Here is a 14449-nt window from a genome sequence, read left to right as displayed (position 1 = left end):
CTTAGAAATTTTTAGAAGTTTTTCAGTTCTTTATACGGTACATTACATAGAACCACTGAAAAATACAATTCGTCCCCCCAAAAACACCCCTCAGACTGCGACGTCGATGGATTAATAAAAGAGTTATGTTTTAATGAAAGTGGTGAGGAGAACCAAAAATGATTTAAAAAAAGGCCTGTGTTGTTAAGGGGTTAAAGGGTGGTGGGCATCACAATGGAGGGAGCACTGCCTGGTACTGACACTTGTTCCCACCACTGTTTCGGGTGATTTTGCCTTCAGGACAACATAAAAAATCCCCCCGGCATGAAATAATGCTGATATCATTCTCTAGTAGATCAAATACTGACTCCATTATGTTGTTCATCAAGACGTCGACATTTAACCCCTTGAGTGGCGGGTTTCCTGCCACCCTGTCAGACCCACCAGGGCAGGTTTTATAAAATGGTCTAATCATTGAATTTCAACTAATTTTGCAGTTGCGTCTCAAGAGCCATAACTTTTTCATTTTTCCATTGACATGGCCATATAAGGGCTTGTTTTTTGCGGGACAAGTTGTGATTTTTTAAACAGGGGGGAGGAAAAAAAGAAATGGGGAAAAAAGAAAAAAAGGGGCCATGTCATTAAGGGGTTAAATAATGTATTAACTTCCTTCTCTGGGTCATTACGATGCATGGATACCACATGTGTGATTGTATTTTTGATTTTTTACAAAGTAACGGGAGACAAGTGTTTTTATTATTTTTTTATAATTTTTTTCCCTTTTTTTTTTTGTCTCTTTAGGGGACTTCCACAGGGACCCATCAGGACCCCCTGATCACATTCCGGGGGTCTGATGGTGACAGCCCTTTACATGCTGCAGTGACAGCCCTTCACATGCTGCAGTCACATAGACTGCAGCATGTAAAGGGTTAACAGCAGAGATCAGAGGTTTTCTATGATCTCTGCTGTAAGAGCTGGTACCTATCTGTCCTCTGACAGCCAAGTACCAGCTCTCCCTGCCACAGAGACCATCGGCTTGCTTCTGACAAGCCGATGGTCTCTATGGCAACCTGTAAACAAAGCAGGAGATTACCGGCAGATCGGCAATATCTTCTGCTGGTTTTTCAAAGCCCTTGCACTGCTCTATGTGGGTCTGTGCAGGCAGAACACAATGTCACAGCTTGTGGCATTGAGCTCTGCAGCTCCCATAGTGATACATAGCCCGGAAATCTTCCGGGCTATGTCACTATGAGCAGTGGAGCTCGTCCCGGAAAATTTCCGGGCGTGCCACTCAAGGGGTTAAACTGAGATCCCTTTATCGACTTATCTGCTACAGACCCCTAAAGTAAATTCAGACCCCAGACCAATATCCTGTTGCTCCTGAGTCCTCATCACTTGTGCGTTCGTCCAGCTGCCGCCAGGACCTTGTGCGCTCGGTCTGCTCAGTGGGGGGCGCACTCCACTCCTTGCAGTCCAAGAAGCCAGAATGTGGCCGCCTCTAACTCTGTGGCCCCCGAGGAGTTGTGGCAGCACCACCAGCCCAATCCTAGAGGTGACCTGCTTGCCCCAATCAGCTCAACTACCTCTAGCTGCAGTACCAGGCACAATGCTGGGTATGTGGGGAAATGAGCTGGACCTCTTATGGATGAAACATCATCCCTTCATGATGGCTGCTGAAGCCTAGAAGAGCCAGGCTAGTACTCGTACACCCAGAGAAGGTTCTGTATGCAGCACCCCTGCCACTCCTGGGTACTCTGCAATAGTCTGGACACTTCTCTGTCCATTGACTTCCACTCATCGCAGCGAGACTGTAACCTTGAAAAAAGCGAAAGATGCAGAAAACATCCGAACTGCCAACGCCTGACATCAGAGGGGAATAGAGCGCCTCACCTGCCGCGGCTCTGGGGGCTATTATACAGAAAGTGAAAAAGACGGATCATCTCCAGAAGCACCGACACTCCACTGCCGTTAGAGTCCGCACCGTGCGCCAGGAGCTGCGGGAAGAGGTGGAAGACATATTGGAGAGAGAGGGATAGATGTGTTGTGAGATCTCATTCCATGAACCATATTTACCGGAGCGGCTCCGAAGGCGTCATAATGTGCAACCACCACAACTGTGGGGGGCTCTGCGGTTCCTTCATGTCCTGATAATTGGCCCTAGATAAAGGGAAAGTCATCATCATCCGGGTTTTCTGTCTTATAGGCAACCCTCCTATTCCTACATGTAATCCAGCCGTCCCTCCAGAATGTGCGCAGCTACCGGTACCTTACACAGGATCTCCCCATCACATCCTGACCCAGAAGGACGCGGCGGCAGCAGAGACCCCTCTAATGTGCCATCGTACTGTATACACGAGGATTCTCCAGTACTGTGGCTGGGGGAGACCCCACAACACTTTGTATCACTGGGATTGTTACTTTGTATCATTCTCTCCCCACCATTACAATCAATAATGTTGTGTGTAACGTGTACATTTTGGGGTCTTTTCCTTCCTTCTGTGATCATGTATTACAGACCCCTCAGGTGCCGTAGGTCTAGATATATACCCCCTAGAAGCCGTGGGGCTGGAAGGACCAGACAGGTTTATGCCTAATTTTTATCTGTAATCCAAAAGGAAAAACCTTTGTATGAAGTCAGATGGCATCAGGGGTACAGATGGCATTCAGGGGTACAATAAAGGCCTCATTCACCTCTATGCCAGCTCTAAAGGCCCATTTAGACACAACGATTATCGCTCAAAATTCGCTCAAAAGCCGTCTTTTGAGCAATAATCGTTATTTGTAACTGCACTGACATCGTCCAGTTTTCATTAAACCATCATTCATCGTTGTCTTTCAGCATGCTGACGATGAGCCTTATCAGGGATTTACACAGGATACAGCTGATACTATTGTTTCAGCTGTATCCTGCTCCGTGATAACAGGCGGGGTATGAAGAACACAACGGTCCAGCTGTGTACTCCATTGCTGGCATGGAGCGCTCGGCTGTATAACAGCTGGGCGCTCCGTGCAGAAAACACCTGGATGCAGAAGATAAGCAGGGACACCCCGCTTGTCTTCTGCATCCTCTGTTCCGAGCGCTCGGCTGTATAACAGCCGGAGCTCGGAGCGGGGAACTGTAGGATGCAGAAGACAAGCGGGGTGTCATCTTAAGCGATCATCTTGGGCTGCAAATGACACAATTATCGCTCAAAAGTCGCTTGAGAGACATCTTTTGAGCGATAATCGTTGTGTCTAAGTGGACCTTAATAAAGCCATGTACATGAAGCCTAAATGTGCTTGTCTTCTCTTAAGGCTGCTTGATAACAGTTCTGTGCTCAGAGCCAAGAAGATGTTCTTTTATGCTGCTTTGCTTCCCCTCTCACAGCATGCAGTCTCAATGAAAGAAAGAGTAACTGCAGCTTCATCCCCCTCCTCCTCCCACTGCATGTTACTTACTGTATTACCCCAGATCAAGGGCGCCCCTACCATGAAGCCATCTGAGACTGCCGCCTCAAATGGCAGCCTGTAGGACATCAAAGTGGTGGCGGCAGGTTGCCACCCAGCCAATAGTTACCTTTTACCAACCATATCAATGGCCGATAAAAGATAATTGCCAGCTGGGAGCCAGACGGGCAGCAACCTGACAGGCATTTCAGTCTGCAGCATCATTCAGTCTGAGTCTCTAAACCCTGATCTCTGTATTCCTGAATGCAGACACTGGCCTGTACAGAGCGCAGACACTGGAGAGGTCGGGAGTCGTAGAGTCAGCAGTGGTGGCCGCTGTTGGACTGGTACTACAGAGTGAATGAGGAACATGCCTGTCGGGTTGCCACCCAGCTGTAGGTCCAGGGATGCTAATACTACAGGGGTCACTATCATTACTGGGAGCACTAATAGGGCCACTATTACTACCAAGACCACTTTTGGGGTCACTATTGCTACTGAGACTATTAATGGGGTCACTAATACTATTGGTGACACTAAGGGATACACTATTATTACTTCAGGGGACACTGTTACTCTATTACTTCCGACAAGTCTCTGTGGTTCAGTTATGTGTTGGGTATCTTGTGTATTGGGGCTTTCAATGCCTGCAATATGAGTGGGTTCATTTTGCAGGGGGGGAGCATTTCACACTTCACCTCCGGCAGCATGAAGGCTGGGGGCCCCAGATACATTTTTGGAGACAGAGCAGTTTTTATAATGGGGTCTGATATAAAAACAAAAATGTGTTAAGACAAAAACATGTGAAATGAGAAAACAAATTACCAAAAATATCAGATGTGAAGAGTGAAAGGTAACTCCATGAGGGAGGTGACCGAAAACATCCAGAGCCGCATTTAGATACAACAGCTGTCTCCATACAAGACCCCCATTGCGTCGGCCTCTTACCTCCAGGGTGACCATGGCGGGGCTCTTGATGGGCTTACTTTGCACCTCACTGGTCGTCATCTGAAAGCCGCTTCCCATCACCATGCCGATCATGACTGAGAACATATAGAGGGAGAGACGATGAGGTTCCAGCCTGTGCTATAGGTCGCACTCCAAACGCTCGTGGGCCCTAAACTAGGGGTTCAAGTATGTCACATGTCACTAAGAGTACCGCTAGCGTATATTACTGCTTACAATTAAGTTGGAAAGCCTTCAGACTTTTTATTTTACATGTCGTTACCTTGTGGCATTGTGTCCCCCTCATTCTGCACTCAGTACCCCAAAATGACAAAGTGACAACAGAATGGGAGAAATTTTTAAAAAATGAAAAACTACCATTTTACACTGACAGAAGTATTCACCGCCTGTGGTCTGACACTTGACCTTTAGCTCTGGGGGCTCCCATTTCTCTTGATCACCTCCAAGATGTTTCTACACCTTGATTGGAGTCACCTGTGGGAAATTCAGTTGAGTAGACATAAAAGACCCTCCTGGGGTCTCACAGCTCACAATGCAGATCAGAGCCGAAACCAAGCCACGAGGAGGACAAAACTTACGGTAGCGCTCAGAGACTGGATTGTGTGGAGGCTCAGATCTGGGGAAGCTACAAAAACATTTCTGCTGCCCTGAAAGTTCCCAAGAGCTCAGCGGCCTTCATAATAACTTACATGGAAGAACAATCGGGACTCTTCCCAGAGCCGCTGACCCACCGAACTAAGGAGGAGAAGGGTCTTGTAAGAGAGGAGACCAAGAACCCAGCGGCCTCAATAATACTTACATGGAAGAACACCCAGGACTCTTCCTAGAGCTGCCGACCCACCAGACTAAAGGGGAGAAGGGTCTTGGTAAGAGAGGTGACCAAGAACCCAACGGTCATCTGCCTGAGCTCCAAAGATTGTGTGGGGGAAACTTCCAGAAGGTCAATTATGACTGCAGCCTCCACCAATCGGAGCTTTATAGTAGAGCGGCCAGAAAGAAGCTTCCTCAGTAAGACACATGAAAGCCGCCTGGAGTTACCAAAAGGACCCTAAAGGCTCTCAGATTGTGAGAAACAAGATTCTCTGCTCTGATAGAAGCAATATTTCACTTTTTGGCCTGTAAACATTCTGTCTGTAGGAAACCAGGCGCCGGTCATCACCTGCCCAATACCATCCCTATAGTGAAGCCTGGTGGTGGAGCAACATGCTGGGGGAGGGGAGACTGGTCAGGGTGGGTGGAAACCAGGTGCCGCTCATCACCTGCCCAATACTATCCCTAGAGTGAAGCCTGGTGATGGAGCATCATGATGGGTAGGGTAGGGGAGACCGGTCAGGGTGATGGAAACTAGGCACCGCTCATCACCTTCCCAATACCATCCCTATAGTGAAGCCTGGTGGTGGAGCATCATGTAGAGGGAGGGGAGACCGGTCAGGGTGTATGGAAACTAGGCGCCGCTCATCACCTTCCCAATACCATCCCTACAGTGAAGCCTGGTGATGGAGCATTATGCTGGGGGAGGGGAGACGGGTCAGGGTGGATGGAAACCAGGCGCCGCTCATTACCTGGTGGTGGAGCATCGTACAGGGGAGGGGAGACCGGTTAGGGGGGATGGAAAGCTGAATCGAACAAAGTGCAGAAATAATGAAAACCTGATTGAGAGTGCAAGGGACCTCAGACCGGGCAGAAGGGTCACCCAACAAGACAATGACCCCTTGTATTAAGGCATGAATGACAAGTATAATAGATTATTCCAAACTTTCCCATTATGTGGGGAATTGAGTTGAGAATGATGGGGAAACACAAGGCCACAAAATAACAAGATGTAAAAGATGAAAGGGGCTGAAGACTTTTAAAATGCATATATGGCAGTCCTCAGGAAACCTAAACTAGGTGTATGTAAACCCCTACAGCAGTGACACCTATAGTTACACAACTGCTCACATCTAGATTCTTCTTCTATTATACTCAGACATGCAGCTCCACATCCCTACAACCCCCCCCCCCTCCCCCACCGCCCTGCCTGCTGTTTAGGTCATAGAATCCTAGACTGGTAGAGTTGGAAAGGTCCTCCGGGGTCATCAGGTTCTCCAGGGTCATCGGGTCCAACCTCCTGCTCAGTGCAGGATCACTAAATCATCCCAGGTTACAACTGCCCTCCTGAAAAATGAGGATCTTGTATTAGGAGGTCACTTTTTCACTGTATTCATTGTATGGAAGTGTCTTGAATCCCATGGCCATGTTTGGACTGGTCCACCAGTGGGCTAAATGATGGTCCACTAGGCCAAGTAGTGACATGATAATGGAGGCCTGCATAACAGGCCCATGAGGTCCAACAGAAGGCAGCATTCAAAAGATTACTTTCTGAAGGGGGTCATTAATATATAGACATGTTGTGTATGTAAAGCCCAATGCACCCCTCCCCCCACCTCCTAATCTGCCCATTATGGAAATATACTTTAAGTACAAATGAACATATTGTTCGGCATTGTAATATACGATTGACACGTTCTTCCTGCTATTGTTGGAGCAGATGACTTTGTTGGACTGCACTTTTATTATTTTATCCCTCTAAGTATACTGGCCCTTTAAGATGATACAATATAGATACATAAGACAACCAATCAAACCTCACGGTGATCAGAGACACTTACGTTTGCACTTTATACACTCTTCAACATTAAAAGTTGCAACACCCAGAAGGACGAGCCATGAGGCTATGCAAATCGAGGACGTTTAGGTAAAATATGCAAATGTTCAAGCGTCTATCTGCAATCTGTGGCATGTGGGAGGGGCCTCAATGGTATAAAAGCCAGATTAAAAGCACATTTTTTCAGCCACATGAAACCTCAGAAATCAGGTGACTCTTGTTGTGTGAAGGTGCGATGCCTCCTGTTCATCCACGAGCCATTTATTGCCACTTGTTTGCCACATGATCGGCACAGAATCCTTGAACCGAGAGATCTTGGTTCATCGCCCAGCAGATTGCTCTGCGCATACTGTAGGCCGAGATGTCAGCAGTGTCCAACATTCCTGGTCCCAGTGGTTGGGAGAACACCAACGAACCTGAATGACAGCAATAGGTGCTCAGAGTCAAACCTCTGCACAGACGGATCATCAGGCGCTTGCATGTCGTTGGTCCATCAGAAGACGCTTGCATGTCATTGGGCCATCAGAAGGCGCTTGCATGTCATTGGGCCATCAGAAGGTGCTTGCACGTCATTGGGCCATCAGAAGACGCTTGCATTTCATTGGGCCATCAGAAGGTGCTTGCACGTCATTGGGCCATCAGAAGACGCTTGCATGTCATTGGGCCATCAGAAGACGCATGTCATTGGGCCATCAGAAGGCGCTTGCACGTCATTGGGCCATGAGAAGACGCTTGCATGTCATTGGGCCATCAGAAGGCGCTTACATGTCATTGGGCCATCAGAAGGTGCTTGCATGTCATTGGGCCATCAGAAGGCGCTTGCATGTCATTGGGCCATGAGAAGGCGCTTGCATGTCATTGGGCCATCAGAAGACGCTTGCATGTCATTGGGCCACGAGCAGACATGACCTTACATCACTGCTCTCTAAGGTTATAATGGTGCAGAGCAAGATGGCAATGGAGGCTGGAATGGAGGTCTGTCCTGTTCAGCGATGAGTCCGGCCTTTGTCTCAGACCATGTGGGCAACACCATGAAGAGGCCTTCACGAGGGAACGTCACAGTGGTCCTACTCCACAGATTATGATGTGGGGTGGTATAATGTACGGTAGCGGCACCCCTCTGGGCTTCATCCCAGGTATACCAACAGCTTAGCGTTGATTTGGTTGTGGAGCAGTTCTGCCATTTCTCCAAAGTGACCGAAGCACCATTTTTCAACACAACAGCGCCAGGCCAAACATTGCTCATGTAGCTGTGAGCAGCCTGCGTGGCCTAAACATGGTACCATGGCCAGCAGCGTCTCCGGCCTCGTCTCCCATGGAGTACATCTAGGGGGGGCATTGGTCGGCAATTGCAAAGGGAGCCGCCAGCAGGGAATGATTCGTGTGCCCGAGTTCGTTCAGAGTAGCAGAACATTCCTCAATAACCTCACTGTTGGCATCTGTAGGCGCGGGTATTTCTGCGTGTGGCACTTATACTTGATAATAAATAAATCCAGATGTTTTTAATATCTTTTATTAATTTCTTCATCATTTGCATATCAGTATGTCTCTATATATCATGTCTATCCAGCCGGAGATTTCCATAATTTCACGACTTTTCCTTCGTAGTATTGCAATTTGAATGTTGAGGAGTGAAGCATTGTGGGCACTATATGGTGGTATTATCTGGAAGGTGTTTGGGCATATTATGGGCACTCTGTTCTGTTTTACCAGGGGCATCCTCAGATCCGGATCTGTTCCAACAAGTCGACATGAACCTACCTTCCAAGGCTGACGAGGAGGTGAGTGACAGAGAGACTGCTCTGCTTTCCCTATACATCTCGAGAAGGTCTGGATCCTCTAGAGTGAAGTAGACGGGCAGGAGGGTCTCATTCCTGAGTATCTCCATCTCTCGTTCCATGAAAAGCTGTGAATGGCATGAGGTGGATGAATAATAGAGGGGAGTCATGTCAGACCACCACAGTCCAGGTCTTCATCATTTTTGGTGGAGCTTTGGCCATTTTCAGGATGATCTTAGCATTTCATGACATTGAGGGAAGATGGACAGGTGATGATAACTACTACTGGAAGAGTGCCCCATGTTGTGTGCAGGTGTCTTGTTGTCCTTCCATACTGGTTACCGGTTACGTTGGTGACTTGTACCAGGATCGCAACTTGAAGCCCTGATGCAAAATCCATAACAGGGACCCCAAATATCACATACTGTACAATGGCCTATCAGCAGTAGATCAGCAGGGATCTGCTGCCTGGGATCCCTGCTGATTAGCTGATATCTGGATCTTGTGCTTTGAGAGGATTCCTGTAGGAAGAAGACAGCGGCCAGACTTGGTGTTACAGAAAAAGTTCCAATTTACCTTAGTGGGGACTTGACCTGTAATACCAAGCCTGGCCACTGCAGGGAGAATGGAGCTGTCTTCTTCCTGCAGGAATCATCTCAGAGAACAGCTGATCAGTGGGGGGGGGGGGGCATTAGATCAGGTGATTACGGAGGGTGAGGCAAGGGTGTCATGCTATTTTCATCAAACGTTGCTCAACCCCCAGCGCTGTGTTGGCAGATGCGTTGGCATGATGGAGGACCAGTCACCTGTTTGCTCACACAGTTTTGATGAACCATGCCATGACACCCTCGCCTCACCCTCCGCATTCACCTGATCTCACTCCGTGCTGAAAAGGAAACAAAACCTCACAGCTGCATGTTTTTCATATGATCACAAACATGTTGGGGAAAAAATGAAAGTCACTGGAGCCGAACGCAGCCGTCGCCAACAACGTCAGCAGGCGTCCCGCCTCAGAGGGGTCCGTGGGCATTCACCTAGGAACAGAAGCCGGTACTGGTAACATCCGCCCACCTGAAGAAGAGTCCGCTTCCTTTGGGTGCCTCGTTGTAGATAATTATTACAGGAGCCAATATGGCTCAGTATTACAGGGGACAGTACAGTGTAATATTTATTACAGGGGGGGCAGTATGCCTCCTTATTTACTACATGGGGACTGTGGCCTGTTATTCATTACTCGGGGCGCTGTATGTTGCACTGGTGTGCAGCACTATTAAGAGAGATTATCTTAATATAGGGATGACGGATATGAAAATGAAAGAGCCAAAAGAGATCTGTGTGGCAAGTTGTGTTCGGGAGAAACTATCATGTTGATCTGGACTAGATGGAGAAGAAAACCACACAACTAATTAGGGGTGACATCATGTGTTTCTTCTAGCACTGGCTGCCTCTGATCAGTCATATGGTCACTGTGGAGTGATGATGGGTGGTAACAATCCTCCTATTCCTGATCTGACAACTCCCATCATACTTCACCATCGTTCAGCTCATATTAGGTGTAGTTTCACGTGGTACAAGCTTAAATAGCCGGGGATGATCGAACTTTACAATGTATCCCTTTGTTGATCTTTGTTCTGGTGCTGTATTTATGCAACCTCAGTCCTCAGGTTGGTTCTGGACCTGTACTTATGTTATGACATCAGCTTTGGTGGCAAACAATAACAGCCAATGATACCTTCAGCTCAGAGTAAAGTAAAGCTCGTTGTATCATGCATTCCGCGCCTCTATGTCTCCTGCAGTAGGGGGAGGGGCGATATTGTATGTGGGCTGCTGAGATTTTGTGTACCAGGGCTGCTTTTTAATCCGAGTTCAGCCCTGGAATGATCCATCATGCTGGCAATGCCAACTCGGGGCAAACATAGGCCATTGGGAGTCTTTACCACTGTTGACAAGCATACATTATGGATGCCCAGATTACTTTGGGTCCCACAGAAGCCCACTGGGTCCTAGAGTCTGCCTACGTTTCGCAGCAGTTTTCGACTTTTGGCATGGACCTGCAATGCACTGTTATTGGGGCCGTGAAGAATGTTCCTGGTTAGAGCTGATGCTGTACCTACCTGTTCTGGTCCGGTCAGCTCAGCGGGTAGGTATGCTGGCACCAGGATGAGGATGGCAGCTGCAGACTGGGACAAGATTCTGGTCCATTTCTCCATAGAAAAGTCAGTGACTCTCATGAGGACACAACGGCGAGTCAGGAGCTCAGCGTCCGGAGTCCGGCTCTCGGCATTGACCTGCACAGACCTGCACCCTGCAGAGAGAATGGCACCCATGTACAGTGTGGTCACATGACCTACCACAACCAACATGGCAACTCAAACCTGTCCATATGGCTGGGACCAGTTGTCGGTAGTTATAGTGATCCTCGCCTGGTCAGATGGATCCAGATTTCTGTTGCCCCGTGCTGATGGGAAATCAGAATTTGGCACAAGCAGCATGAATCGCTGACCCCTTCCTGTCAGCTGCTCAGAACATGTCAGTACTGCCATCTAATCTGCGGCAACTACAAGAAGCTTCCTGGCCGCAGGGGCCGGTATACCTGCAAGATGGTTTGATCACCAGGTGGAATCTACACCACGACAGAGGAATGGCAGAGCCGGGTAAAAAGGATTAAAATGGATAAATCACGGGGTCCAGATGGAATACACCCAAGGGTTCTAAGGGAACTAAGTGATGTGATAGCTAGGCCATAATCTTATATTTATGGACACTATAGAGACCAGGGCTGTACTATTGGATTGGCGCATTGCCAATGTGGTTCCAATATACAAAAAGGGGTCCAAAAGAGAGCCTGGTAACTACAGGCCGGTAAGTCTCACTTCAATAATTGGAAAAATATTCAATCCTAGAATACCTCAAGGAGAACAACGGAATAACTCCTCACCAGCATGGATTCATGAGGGGGCGATCATGTCAGACCAATCTGATCAGCTTCTATGATGAAGTAAGCTCTAGGCTGGACCTGGGAGAGTCTATTGATCTTGTATATCTGGACTTCTCTAAAGCCTTTGACACCGTGCCACATAATAGGCTAATATATAAAATGAGGCAGCTCGGATTGGGTGAAAACGTGTGTATCTGGGTAAAGAGCTGGCTCAGAGGTAGAAAGCAGCGGGGGGGGGGGGGGGGGGGGGGGAATAAACGGTTCGTACTCTGATTGGGCCCCCGTCGCTAGCGGGGGGCCACAGGGTTCAGTATTGGGCCCCATTCTGTTCAATATATTTATCACCGACCTGATAGAGGGGCTGCACAGCAAATATCAATATTTGCAGATGATACAAAATTATACAATATAATTAATGCAACGGAGGACAATGTGCGGCTACAAACGGACCGAGATAAGCCGGGGGATGGGGGAGAAAAATGGGAAATGAAGTTCAATGTTGATAAATGTAAGGTTCTGCACATGGGCAGCAAAAACGGATGTCACCAATATACACTAAATGGGGTTCTGCTAGGGAAAAGTGATATGGAAAAGACCTGGGGGTACTAGAGGATTGTAGACTAAACTGGAGTAACCAATGCCAGTCAGCTGCTGCAAAGGCTAATAAAGTCTTGGGGTGCATTAAAAGAGGTATAGGGGCGAAGGACGAGATCATTATCCTCCCACTATATAAGGCACTTGTCAGGCCTCACATGGAATACTGTGTACAGTTCTGGTCACCGGTGCTCAGGAAAGATGTTACAGAAACCATGCAATGCTCCATGGGAAAAAGCTATGCAAATGAGCGATGCAATAATCCCCCACAGCGCCACCTATTGGATGGGAGTCACTATGCTACCTTCTCACAGGCCTCGTAATGAGTCATCTGCACTGAAGGTAGTGGGTCACGATGGGAGTCCTTCTTGAACGTATGATACAGATGACATCGCTGTAGTGGATCTAGATCTGACGGAGGACCCCTCCCCCGCTCACTCCTGCTATCACCCCAGGTGTGTCAGGAGATCCCATCATACATGGATCCACTCACCATGGCTGCGACCCTCCAGACTGAACTGCTGCATCCGGTAGACCGTGAACTCCAGTGCAGACATCCCGGGGAGCAGGGACAAGAGAACTACTACTCCCATCATCCTGGACTTAAAGGGGCCCTGCTGGGAGCTGCAGTCATTCATTGCTGCTCCTCTATGGCCACCGACGGATCACATAGTGCAGCTCATTACTGACCGTCTCATCGTCCCACTGACACCATCTGCCTAATCTGCGGCTAATCTGTGTCTGACCCGCCTGGTATATGGGAAGTCATATACGGCGTATACAGGACGCAGACCCTCCTACCCAGGGAAGACCCTGAAAGAAGAGACATTAAAGGGGAACGCCCCATAAAAAATTACAATCAACCCCCACTTCTCTTAAAGGGACCCTCCGATCCTGGAGAAACAAAGATGGCCACATCGCCTCTCTGACGCGCACCATGTATTAGTATGTAAGCAGCACTGGCCAATCAGAGCAGCATGTGGTGTCTTAGACTACCAATACATGCTAATACACAGCGTGCATCTGGTAGTCAGAGCGGCGGTGCGGCCATCTTTGTTTCTCCAGAATTGGCAGATTGCTTTTGACCCCGTTCTTCCCTTGAATGGGCGTACCCGTACATCCTATAGCTGGAATGGGCTCAGCAGCTGAGCGTGCGCCATCCGCAGCGGGAGTGAGCGGCGACTGACAGTCGTCCTCCCATTGCAACAGCGGGGATCTGTATGTAGAGGCAGCACTCCAAACAGCTCAGCCCCAGCCGCGACGTCTCAACCCTGATGGTCTTCGTCAAGCTTGAACTGCAACAGCGGGGATCGGTGAGAACACAGATCCCCGCTGTTAACTGCTTACACACCACAATCAATGCTGATCATATAATCGCCTTTTATCCTGCACAACAAACACTGTAAAAAAGAGAAAAAGCTAAAAATTGGAGCTGCTTTCTTTTTTTAAATTATTTTTCCTCACAAAAAATGCAATAAAAGTGATCAGAAAAGCCAAATGTGCCCCAAAATGGCAGCAATAAAACCTCCACCGCGTAGCACAAAGGACAAGCCCTCACAGAGCTGCCAAAAAATGCCACAATAGACGATGGCGAATTCTCGCTGCCCTCCAAAAAAAATGAATAAAAGTTCCACAATACATTATATGCACCCAAAAACCGCGCGGCGCCGGAAAATAAAAGAGGTGCGGCTTCTGAAAAGTGGAGATGAAAATCCCAATAATATTCTCCCGTCCTTCTGGCCATGATGGGCGGCGTCACTAAGGGGTTAAAGGCGCGTTCGCACGAAGCAGAAAGTCCGCAGCGAATTTTGCAGCAAAAACCAAGACAAAATCAGCAACATTTGTGGCGGATCGGCCGCAGACTTCAGCCGCTCGATGGAAGCCCTGCGTCCCAATCTGCAGCCGTTGGTCCGTGATCCGGACGCGCAGCAGAATCCTCGATGGGTGAATCCACCCGAAATCTTCAGAATGAACCATCCTGACTTAATACTTGGCACAGCGGAGGGTTTGTTACAGTTGTATCCAGTCTAGACAGTCCTTTGTGCCAACCACCCACACCCATAGCTGTGATGTTCGTTACATTGTATCCAGATGTTCGGATCATATTGAAGTGTCCAGACT

The 14449-nt window shown here is 48.4% G+C and overlaps 1 protein-coding gene across 1 annotated transcript in view; it reads right to left on the bottom strand.

The window, feature by feature from the left end:
* The window catches only part of LOC136628688 (BOS complex subunit NCLN-like), a 30140-nt gene extending 17174 nt beyond the window's left edge, over nt 1-12966 (bottom strand). Inside the window, exons 1-6 of the mRNA XM_066604794.1 lie at nt 12822-12966; nt 10911-11101; nt 8780-8924; nt 4354-4448; nt 2053-2136; nt 1870-1973 (exon numbers count right to left, since the gene is read on the bottom strand). Coding sequence (XP_066460891.1) covers nt 1870-1973; nt 2053-2136; nt 4354-4448; nt 8780-8924; nt 10911-11101; nt 12822-12966 — 764 coding nt within the window. The remainder of the gene's footprint in view (nt 1-1869; nt 1974-2052; nt 2137-4353; nt 4449-8779; nt 8925-10910; nt 11102-12821) is intronic.
* Between the last annotated feature and the right edge of the window lie 1483 nt (nt 12967-14449).

The sequence above is a fragment of the Eleutherodactylus coqui genome, chromosome 5 (genome assembly GCF_035609145.1).
Source record: "Eleutherodactylus coqui strain aEleCoq1 chromosome 5, aEleCoq1.hap1, whole genome shotgun sequence".
Taxonomy (NCBI): Eukaryota; Metazoa; Chordata; class Amphibia; order Anura; family Eleutherodactylidae; genus Eleutherodactylus; species Eleutherodactylus coqui.
Note: the sequence above shows the minus strand (reverse complement) of the source record. Positions and strands in the feature narration are given on the sequence as shown.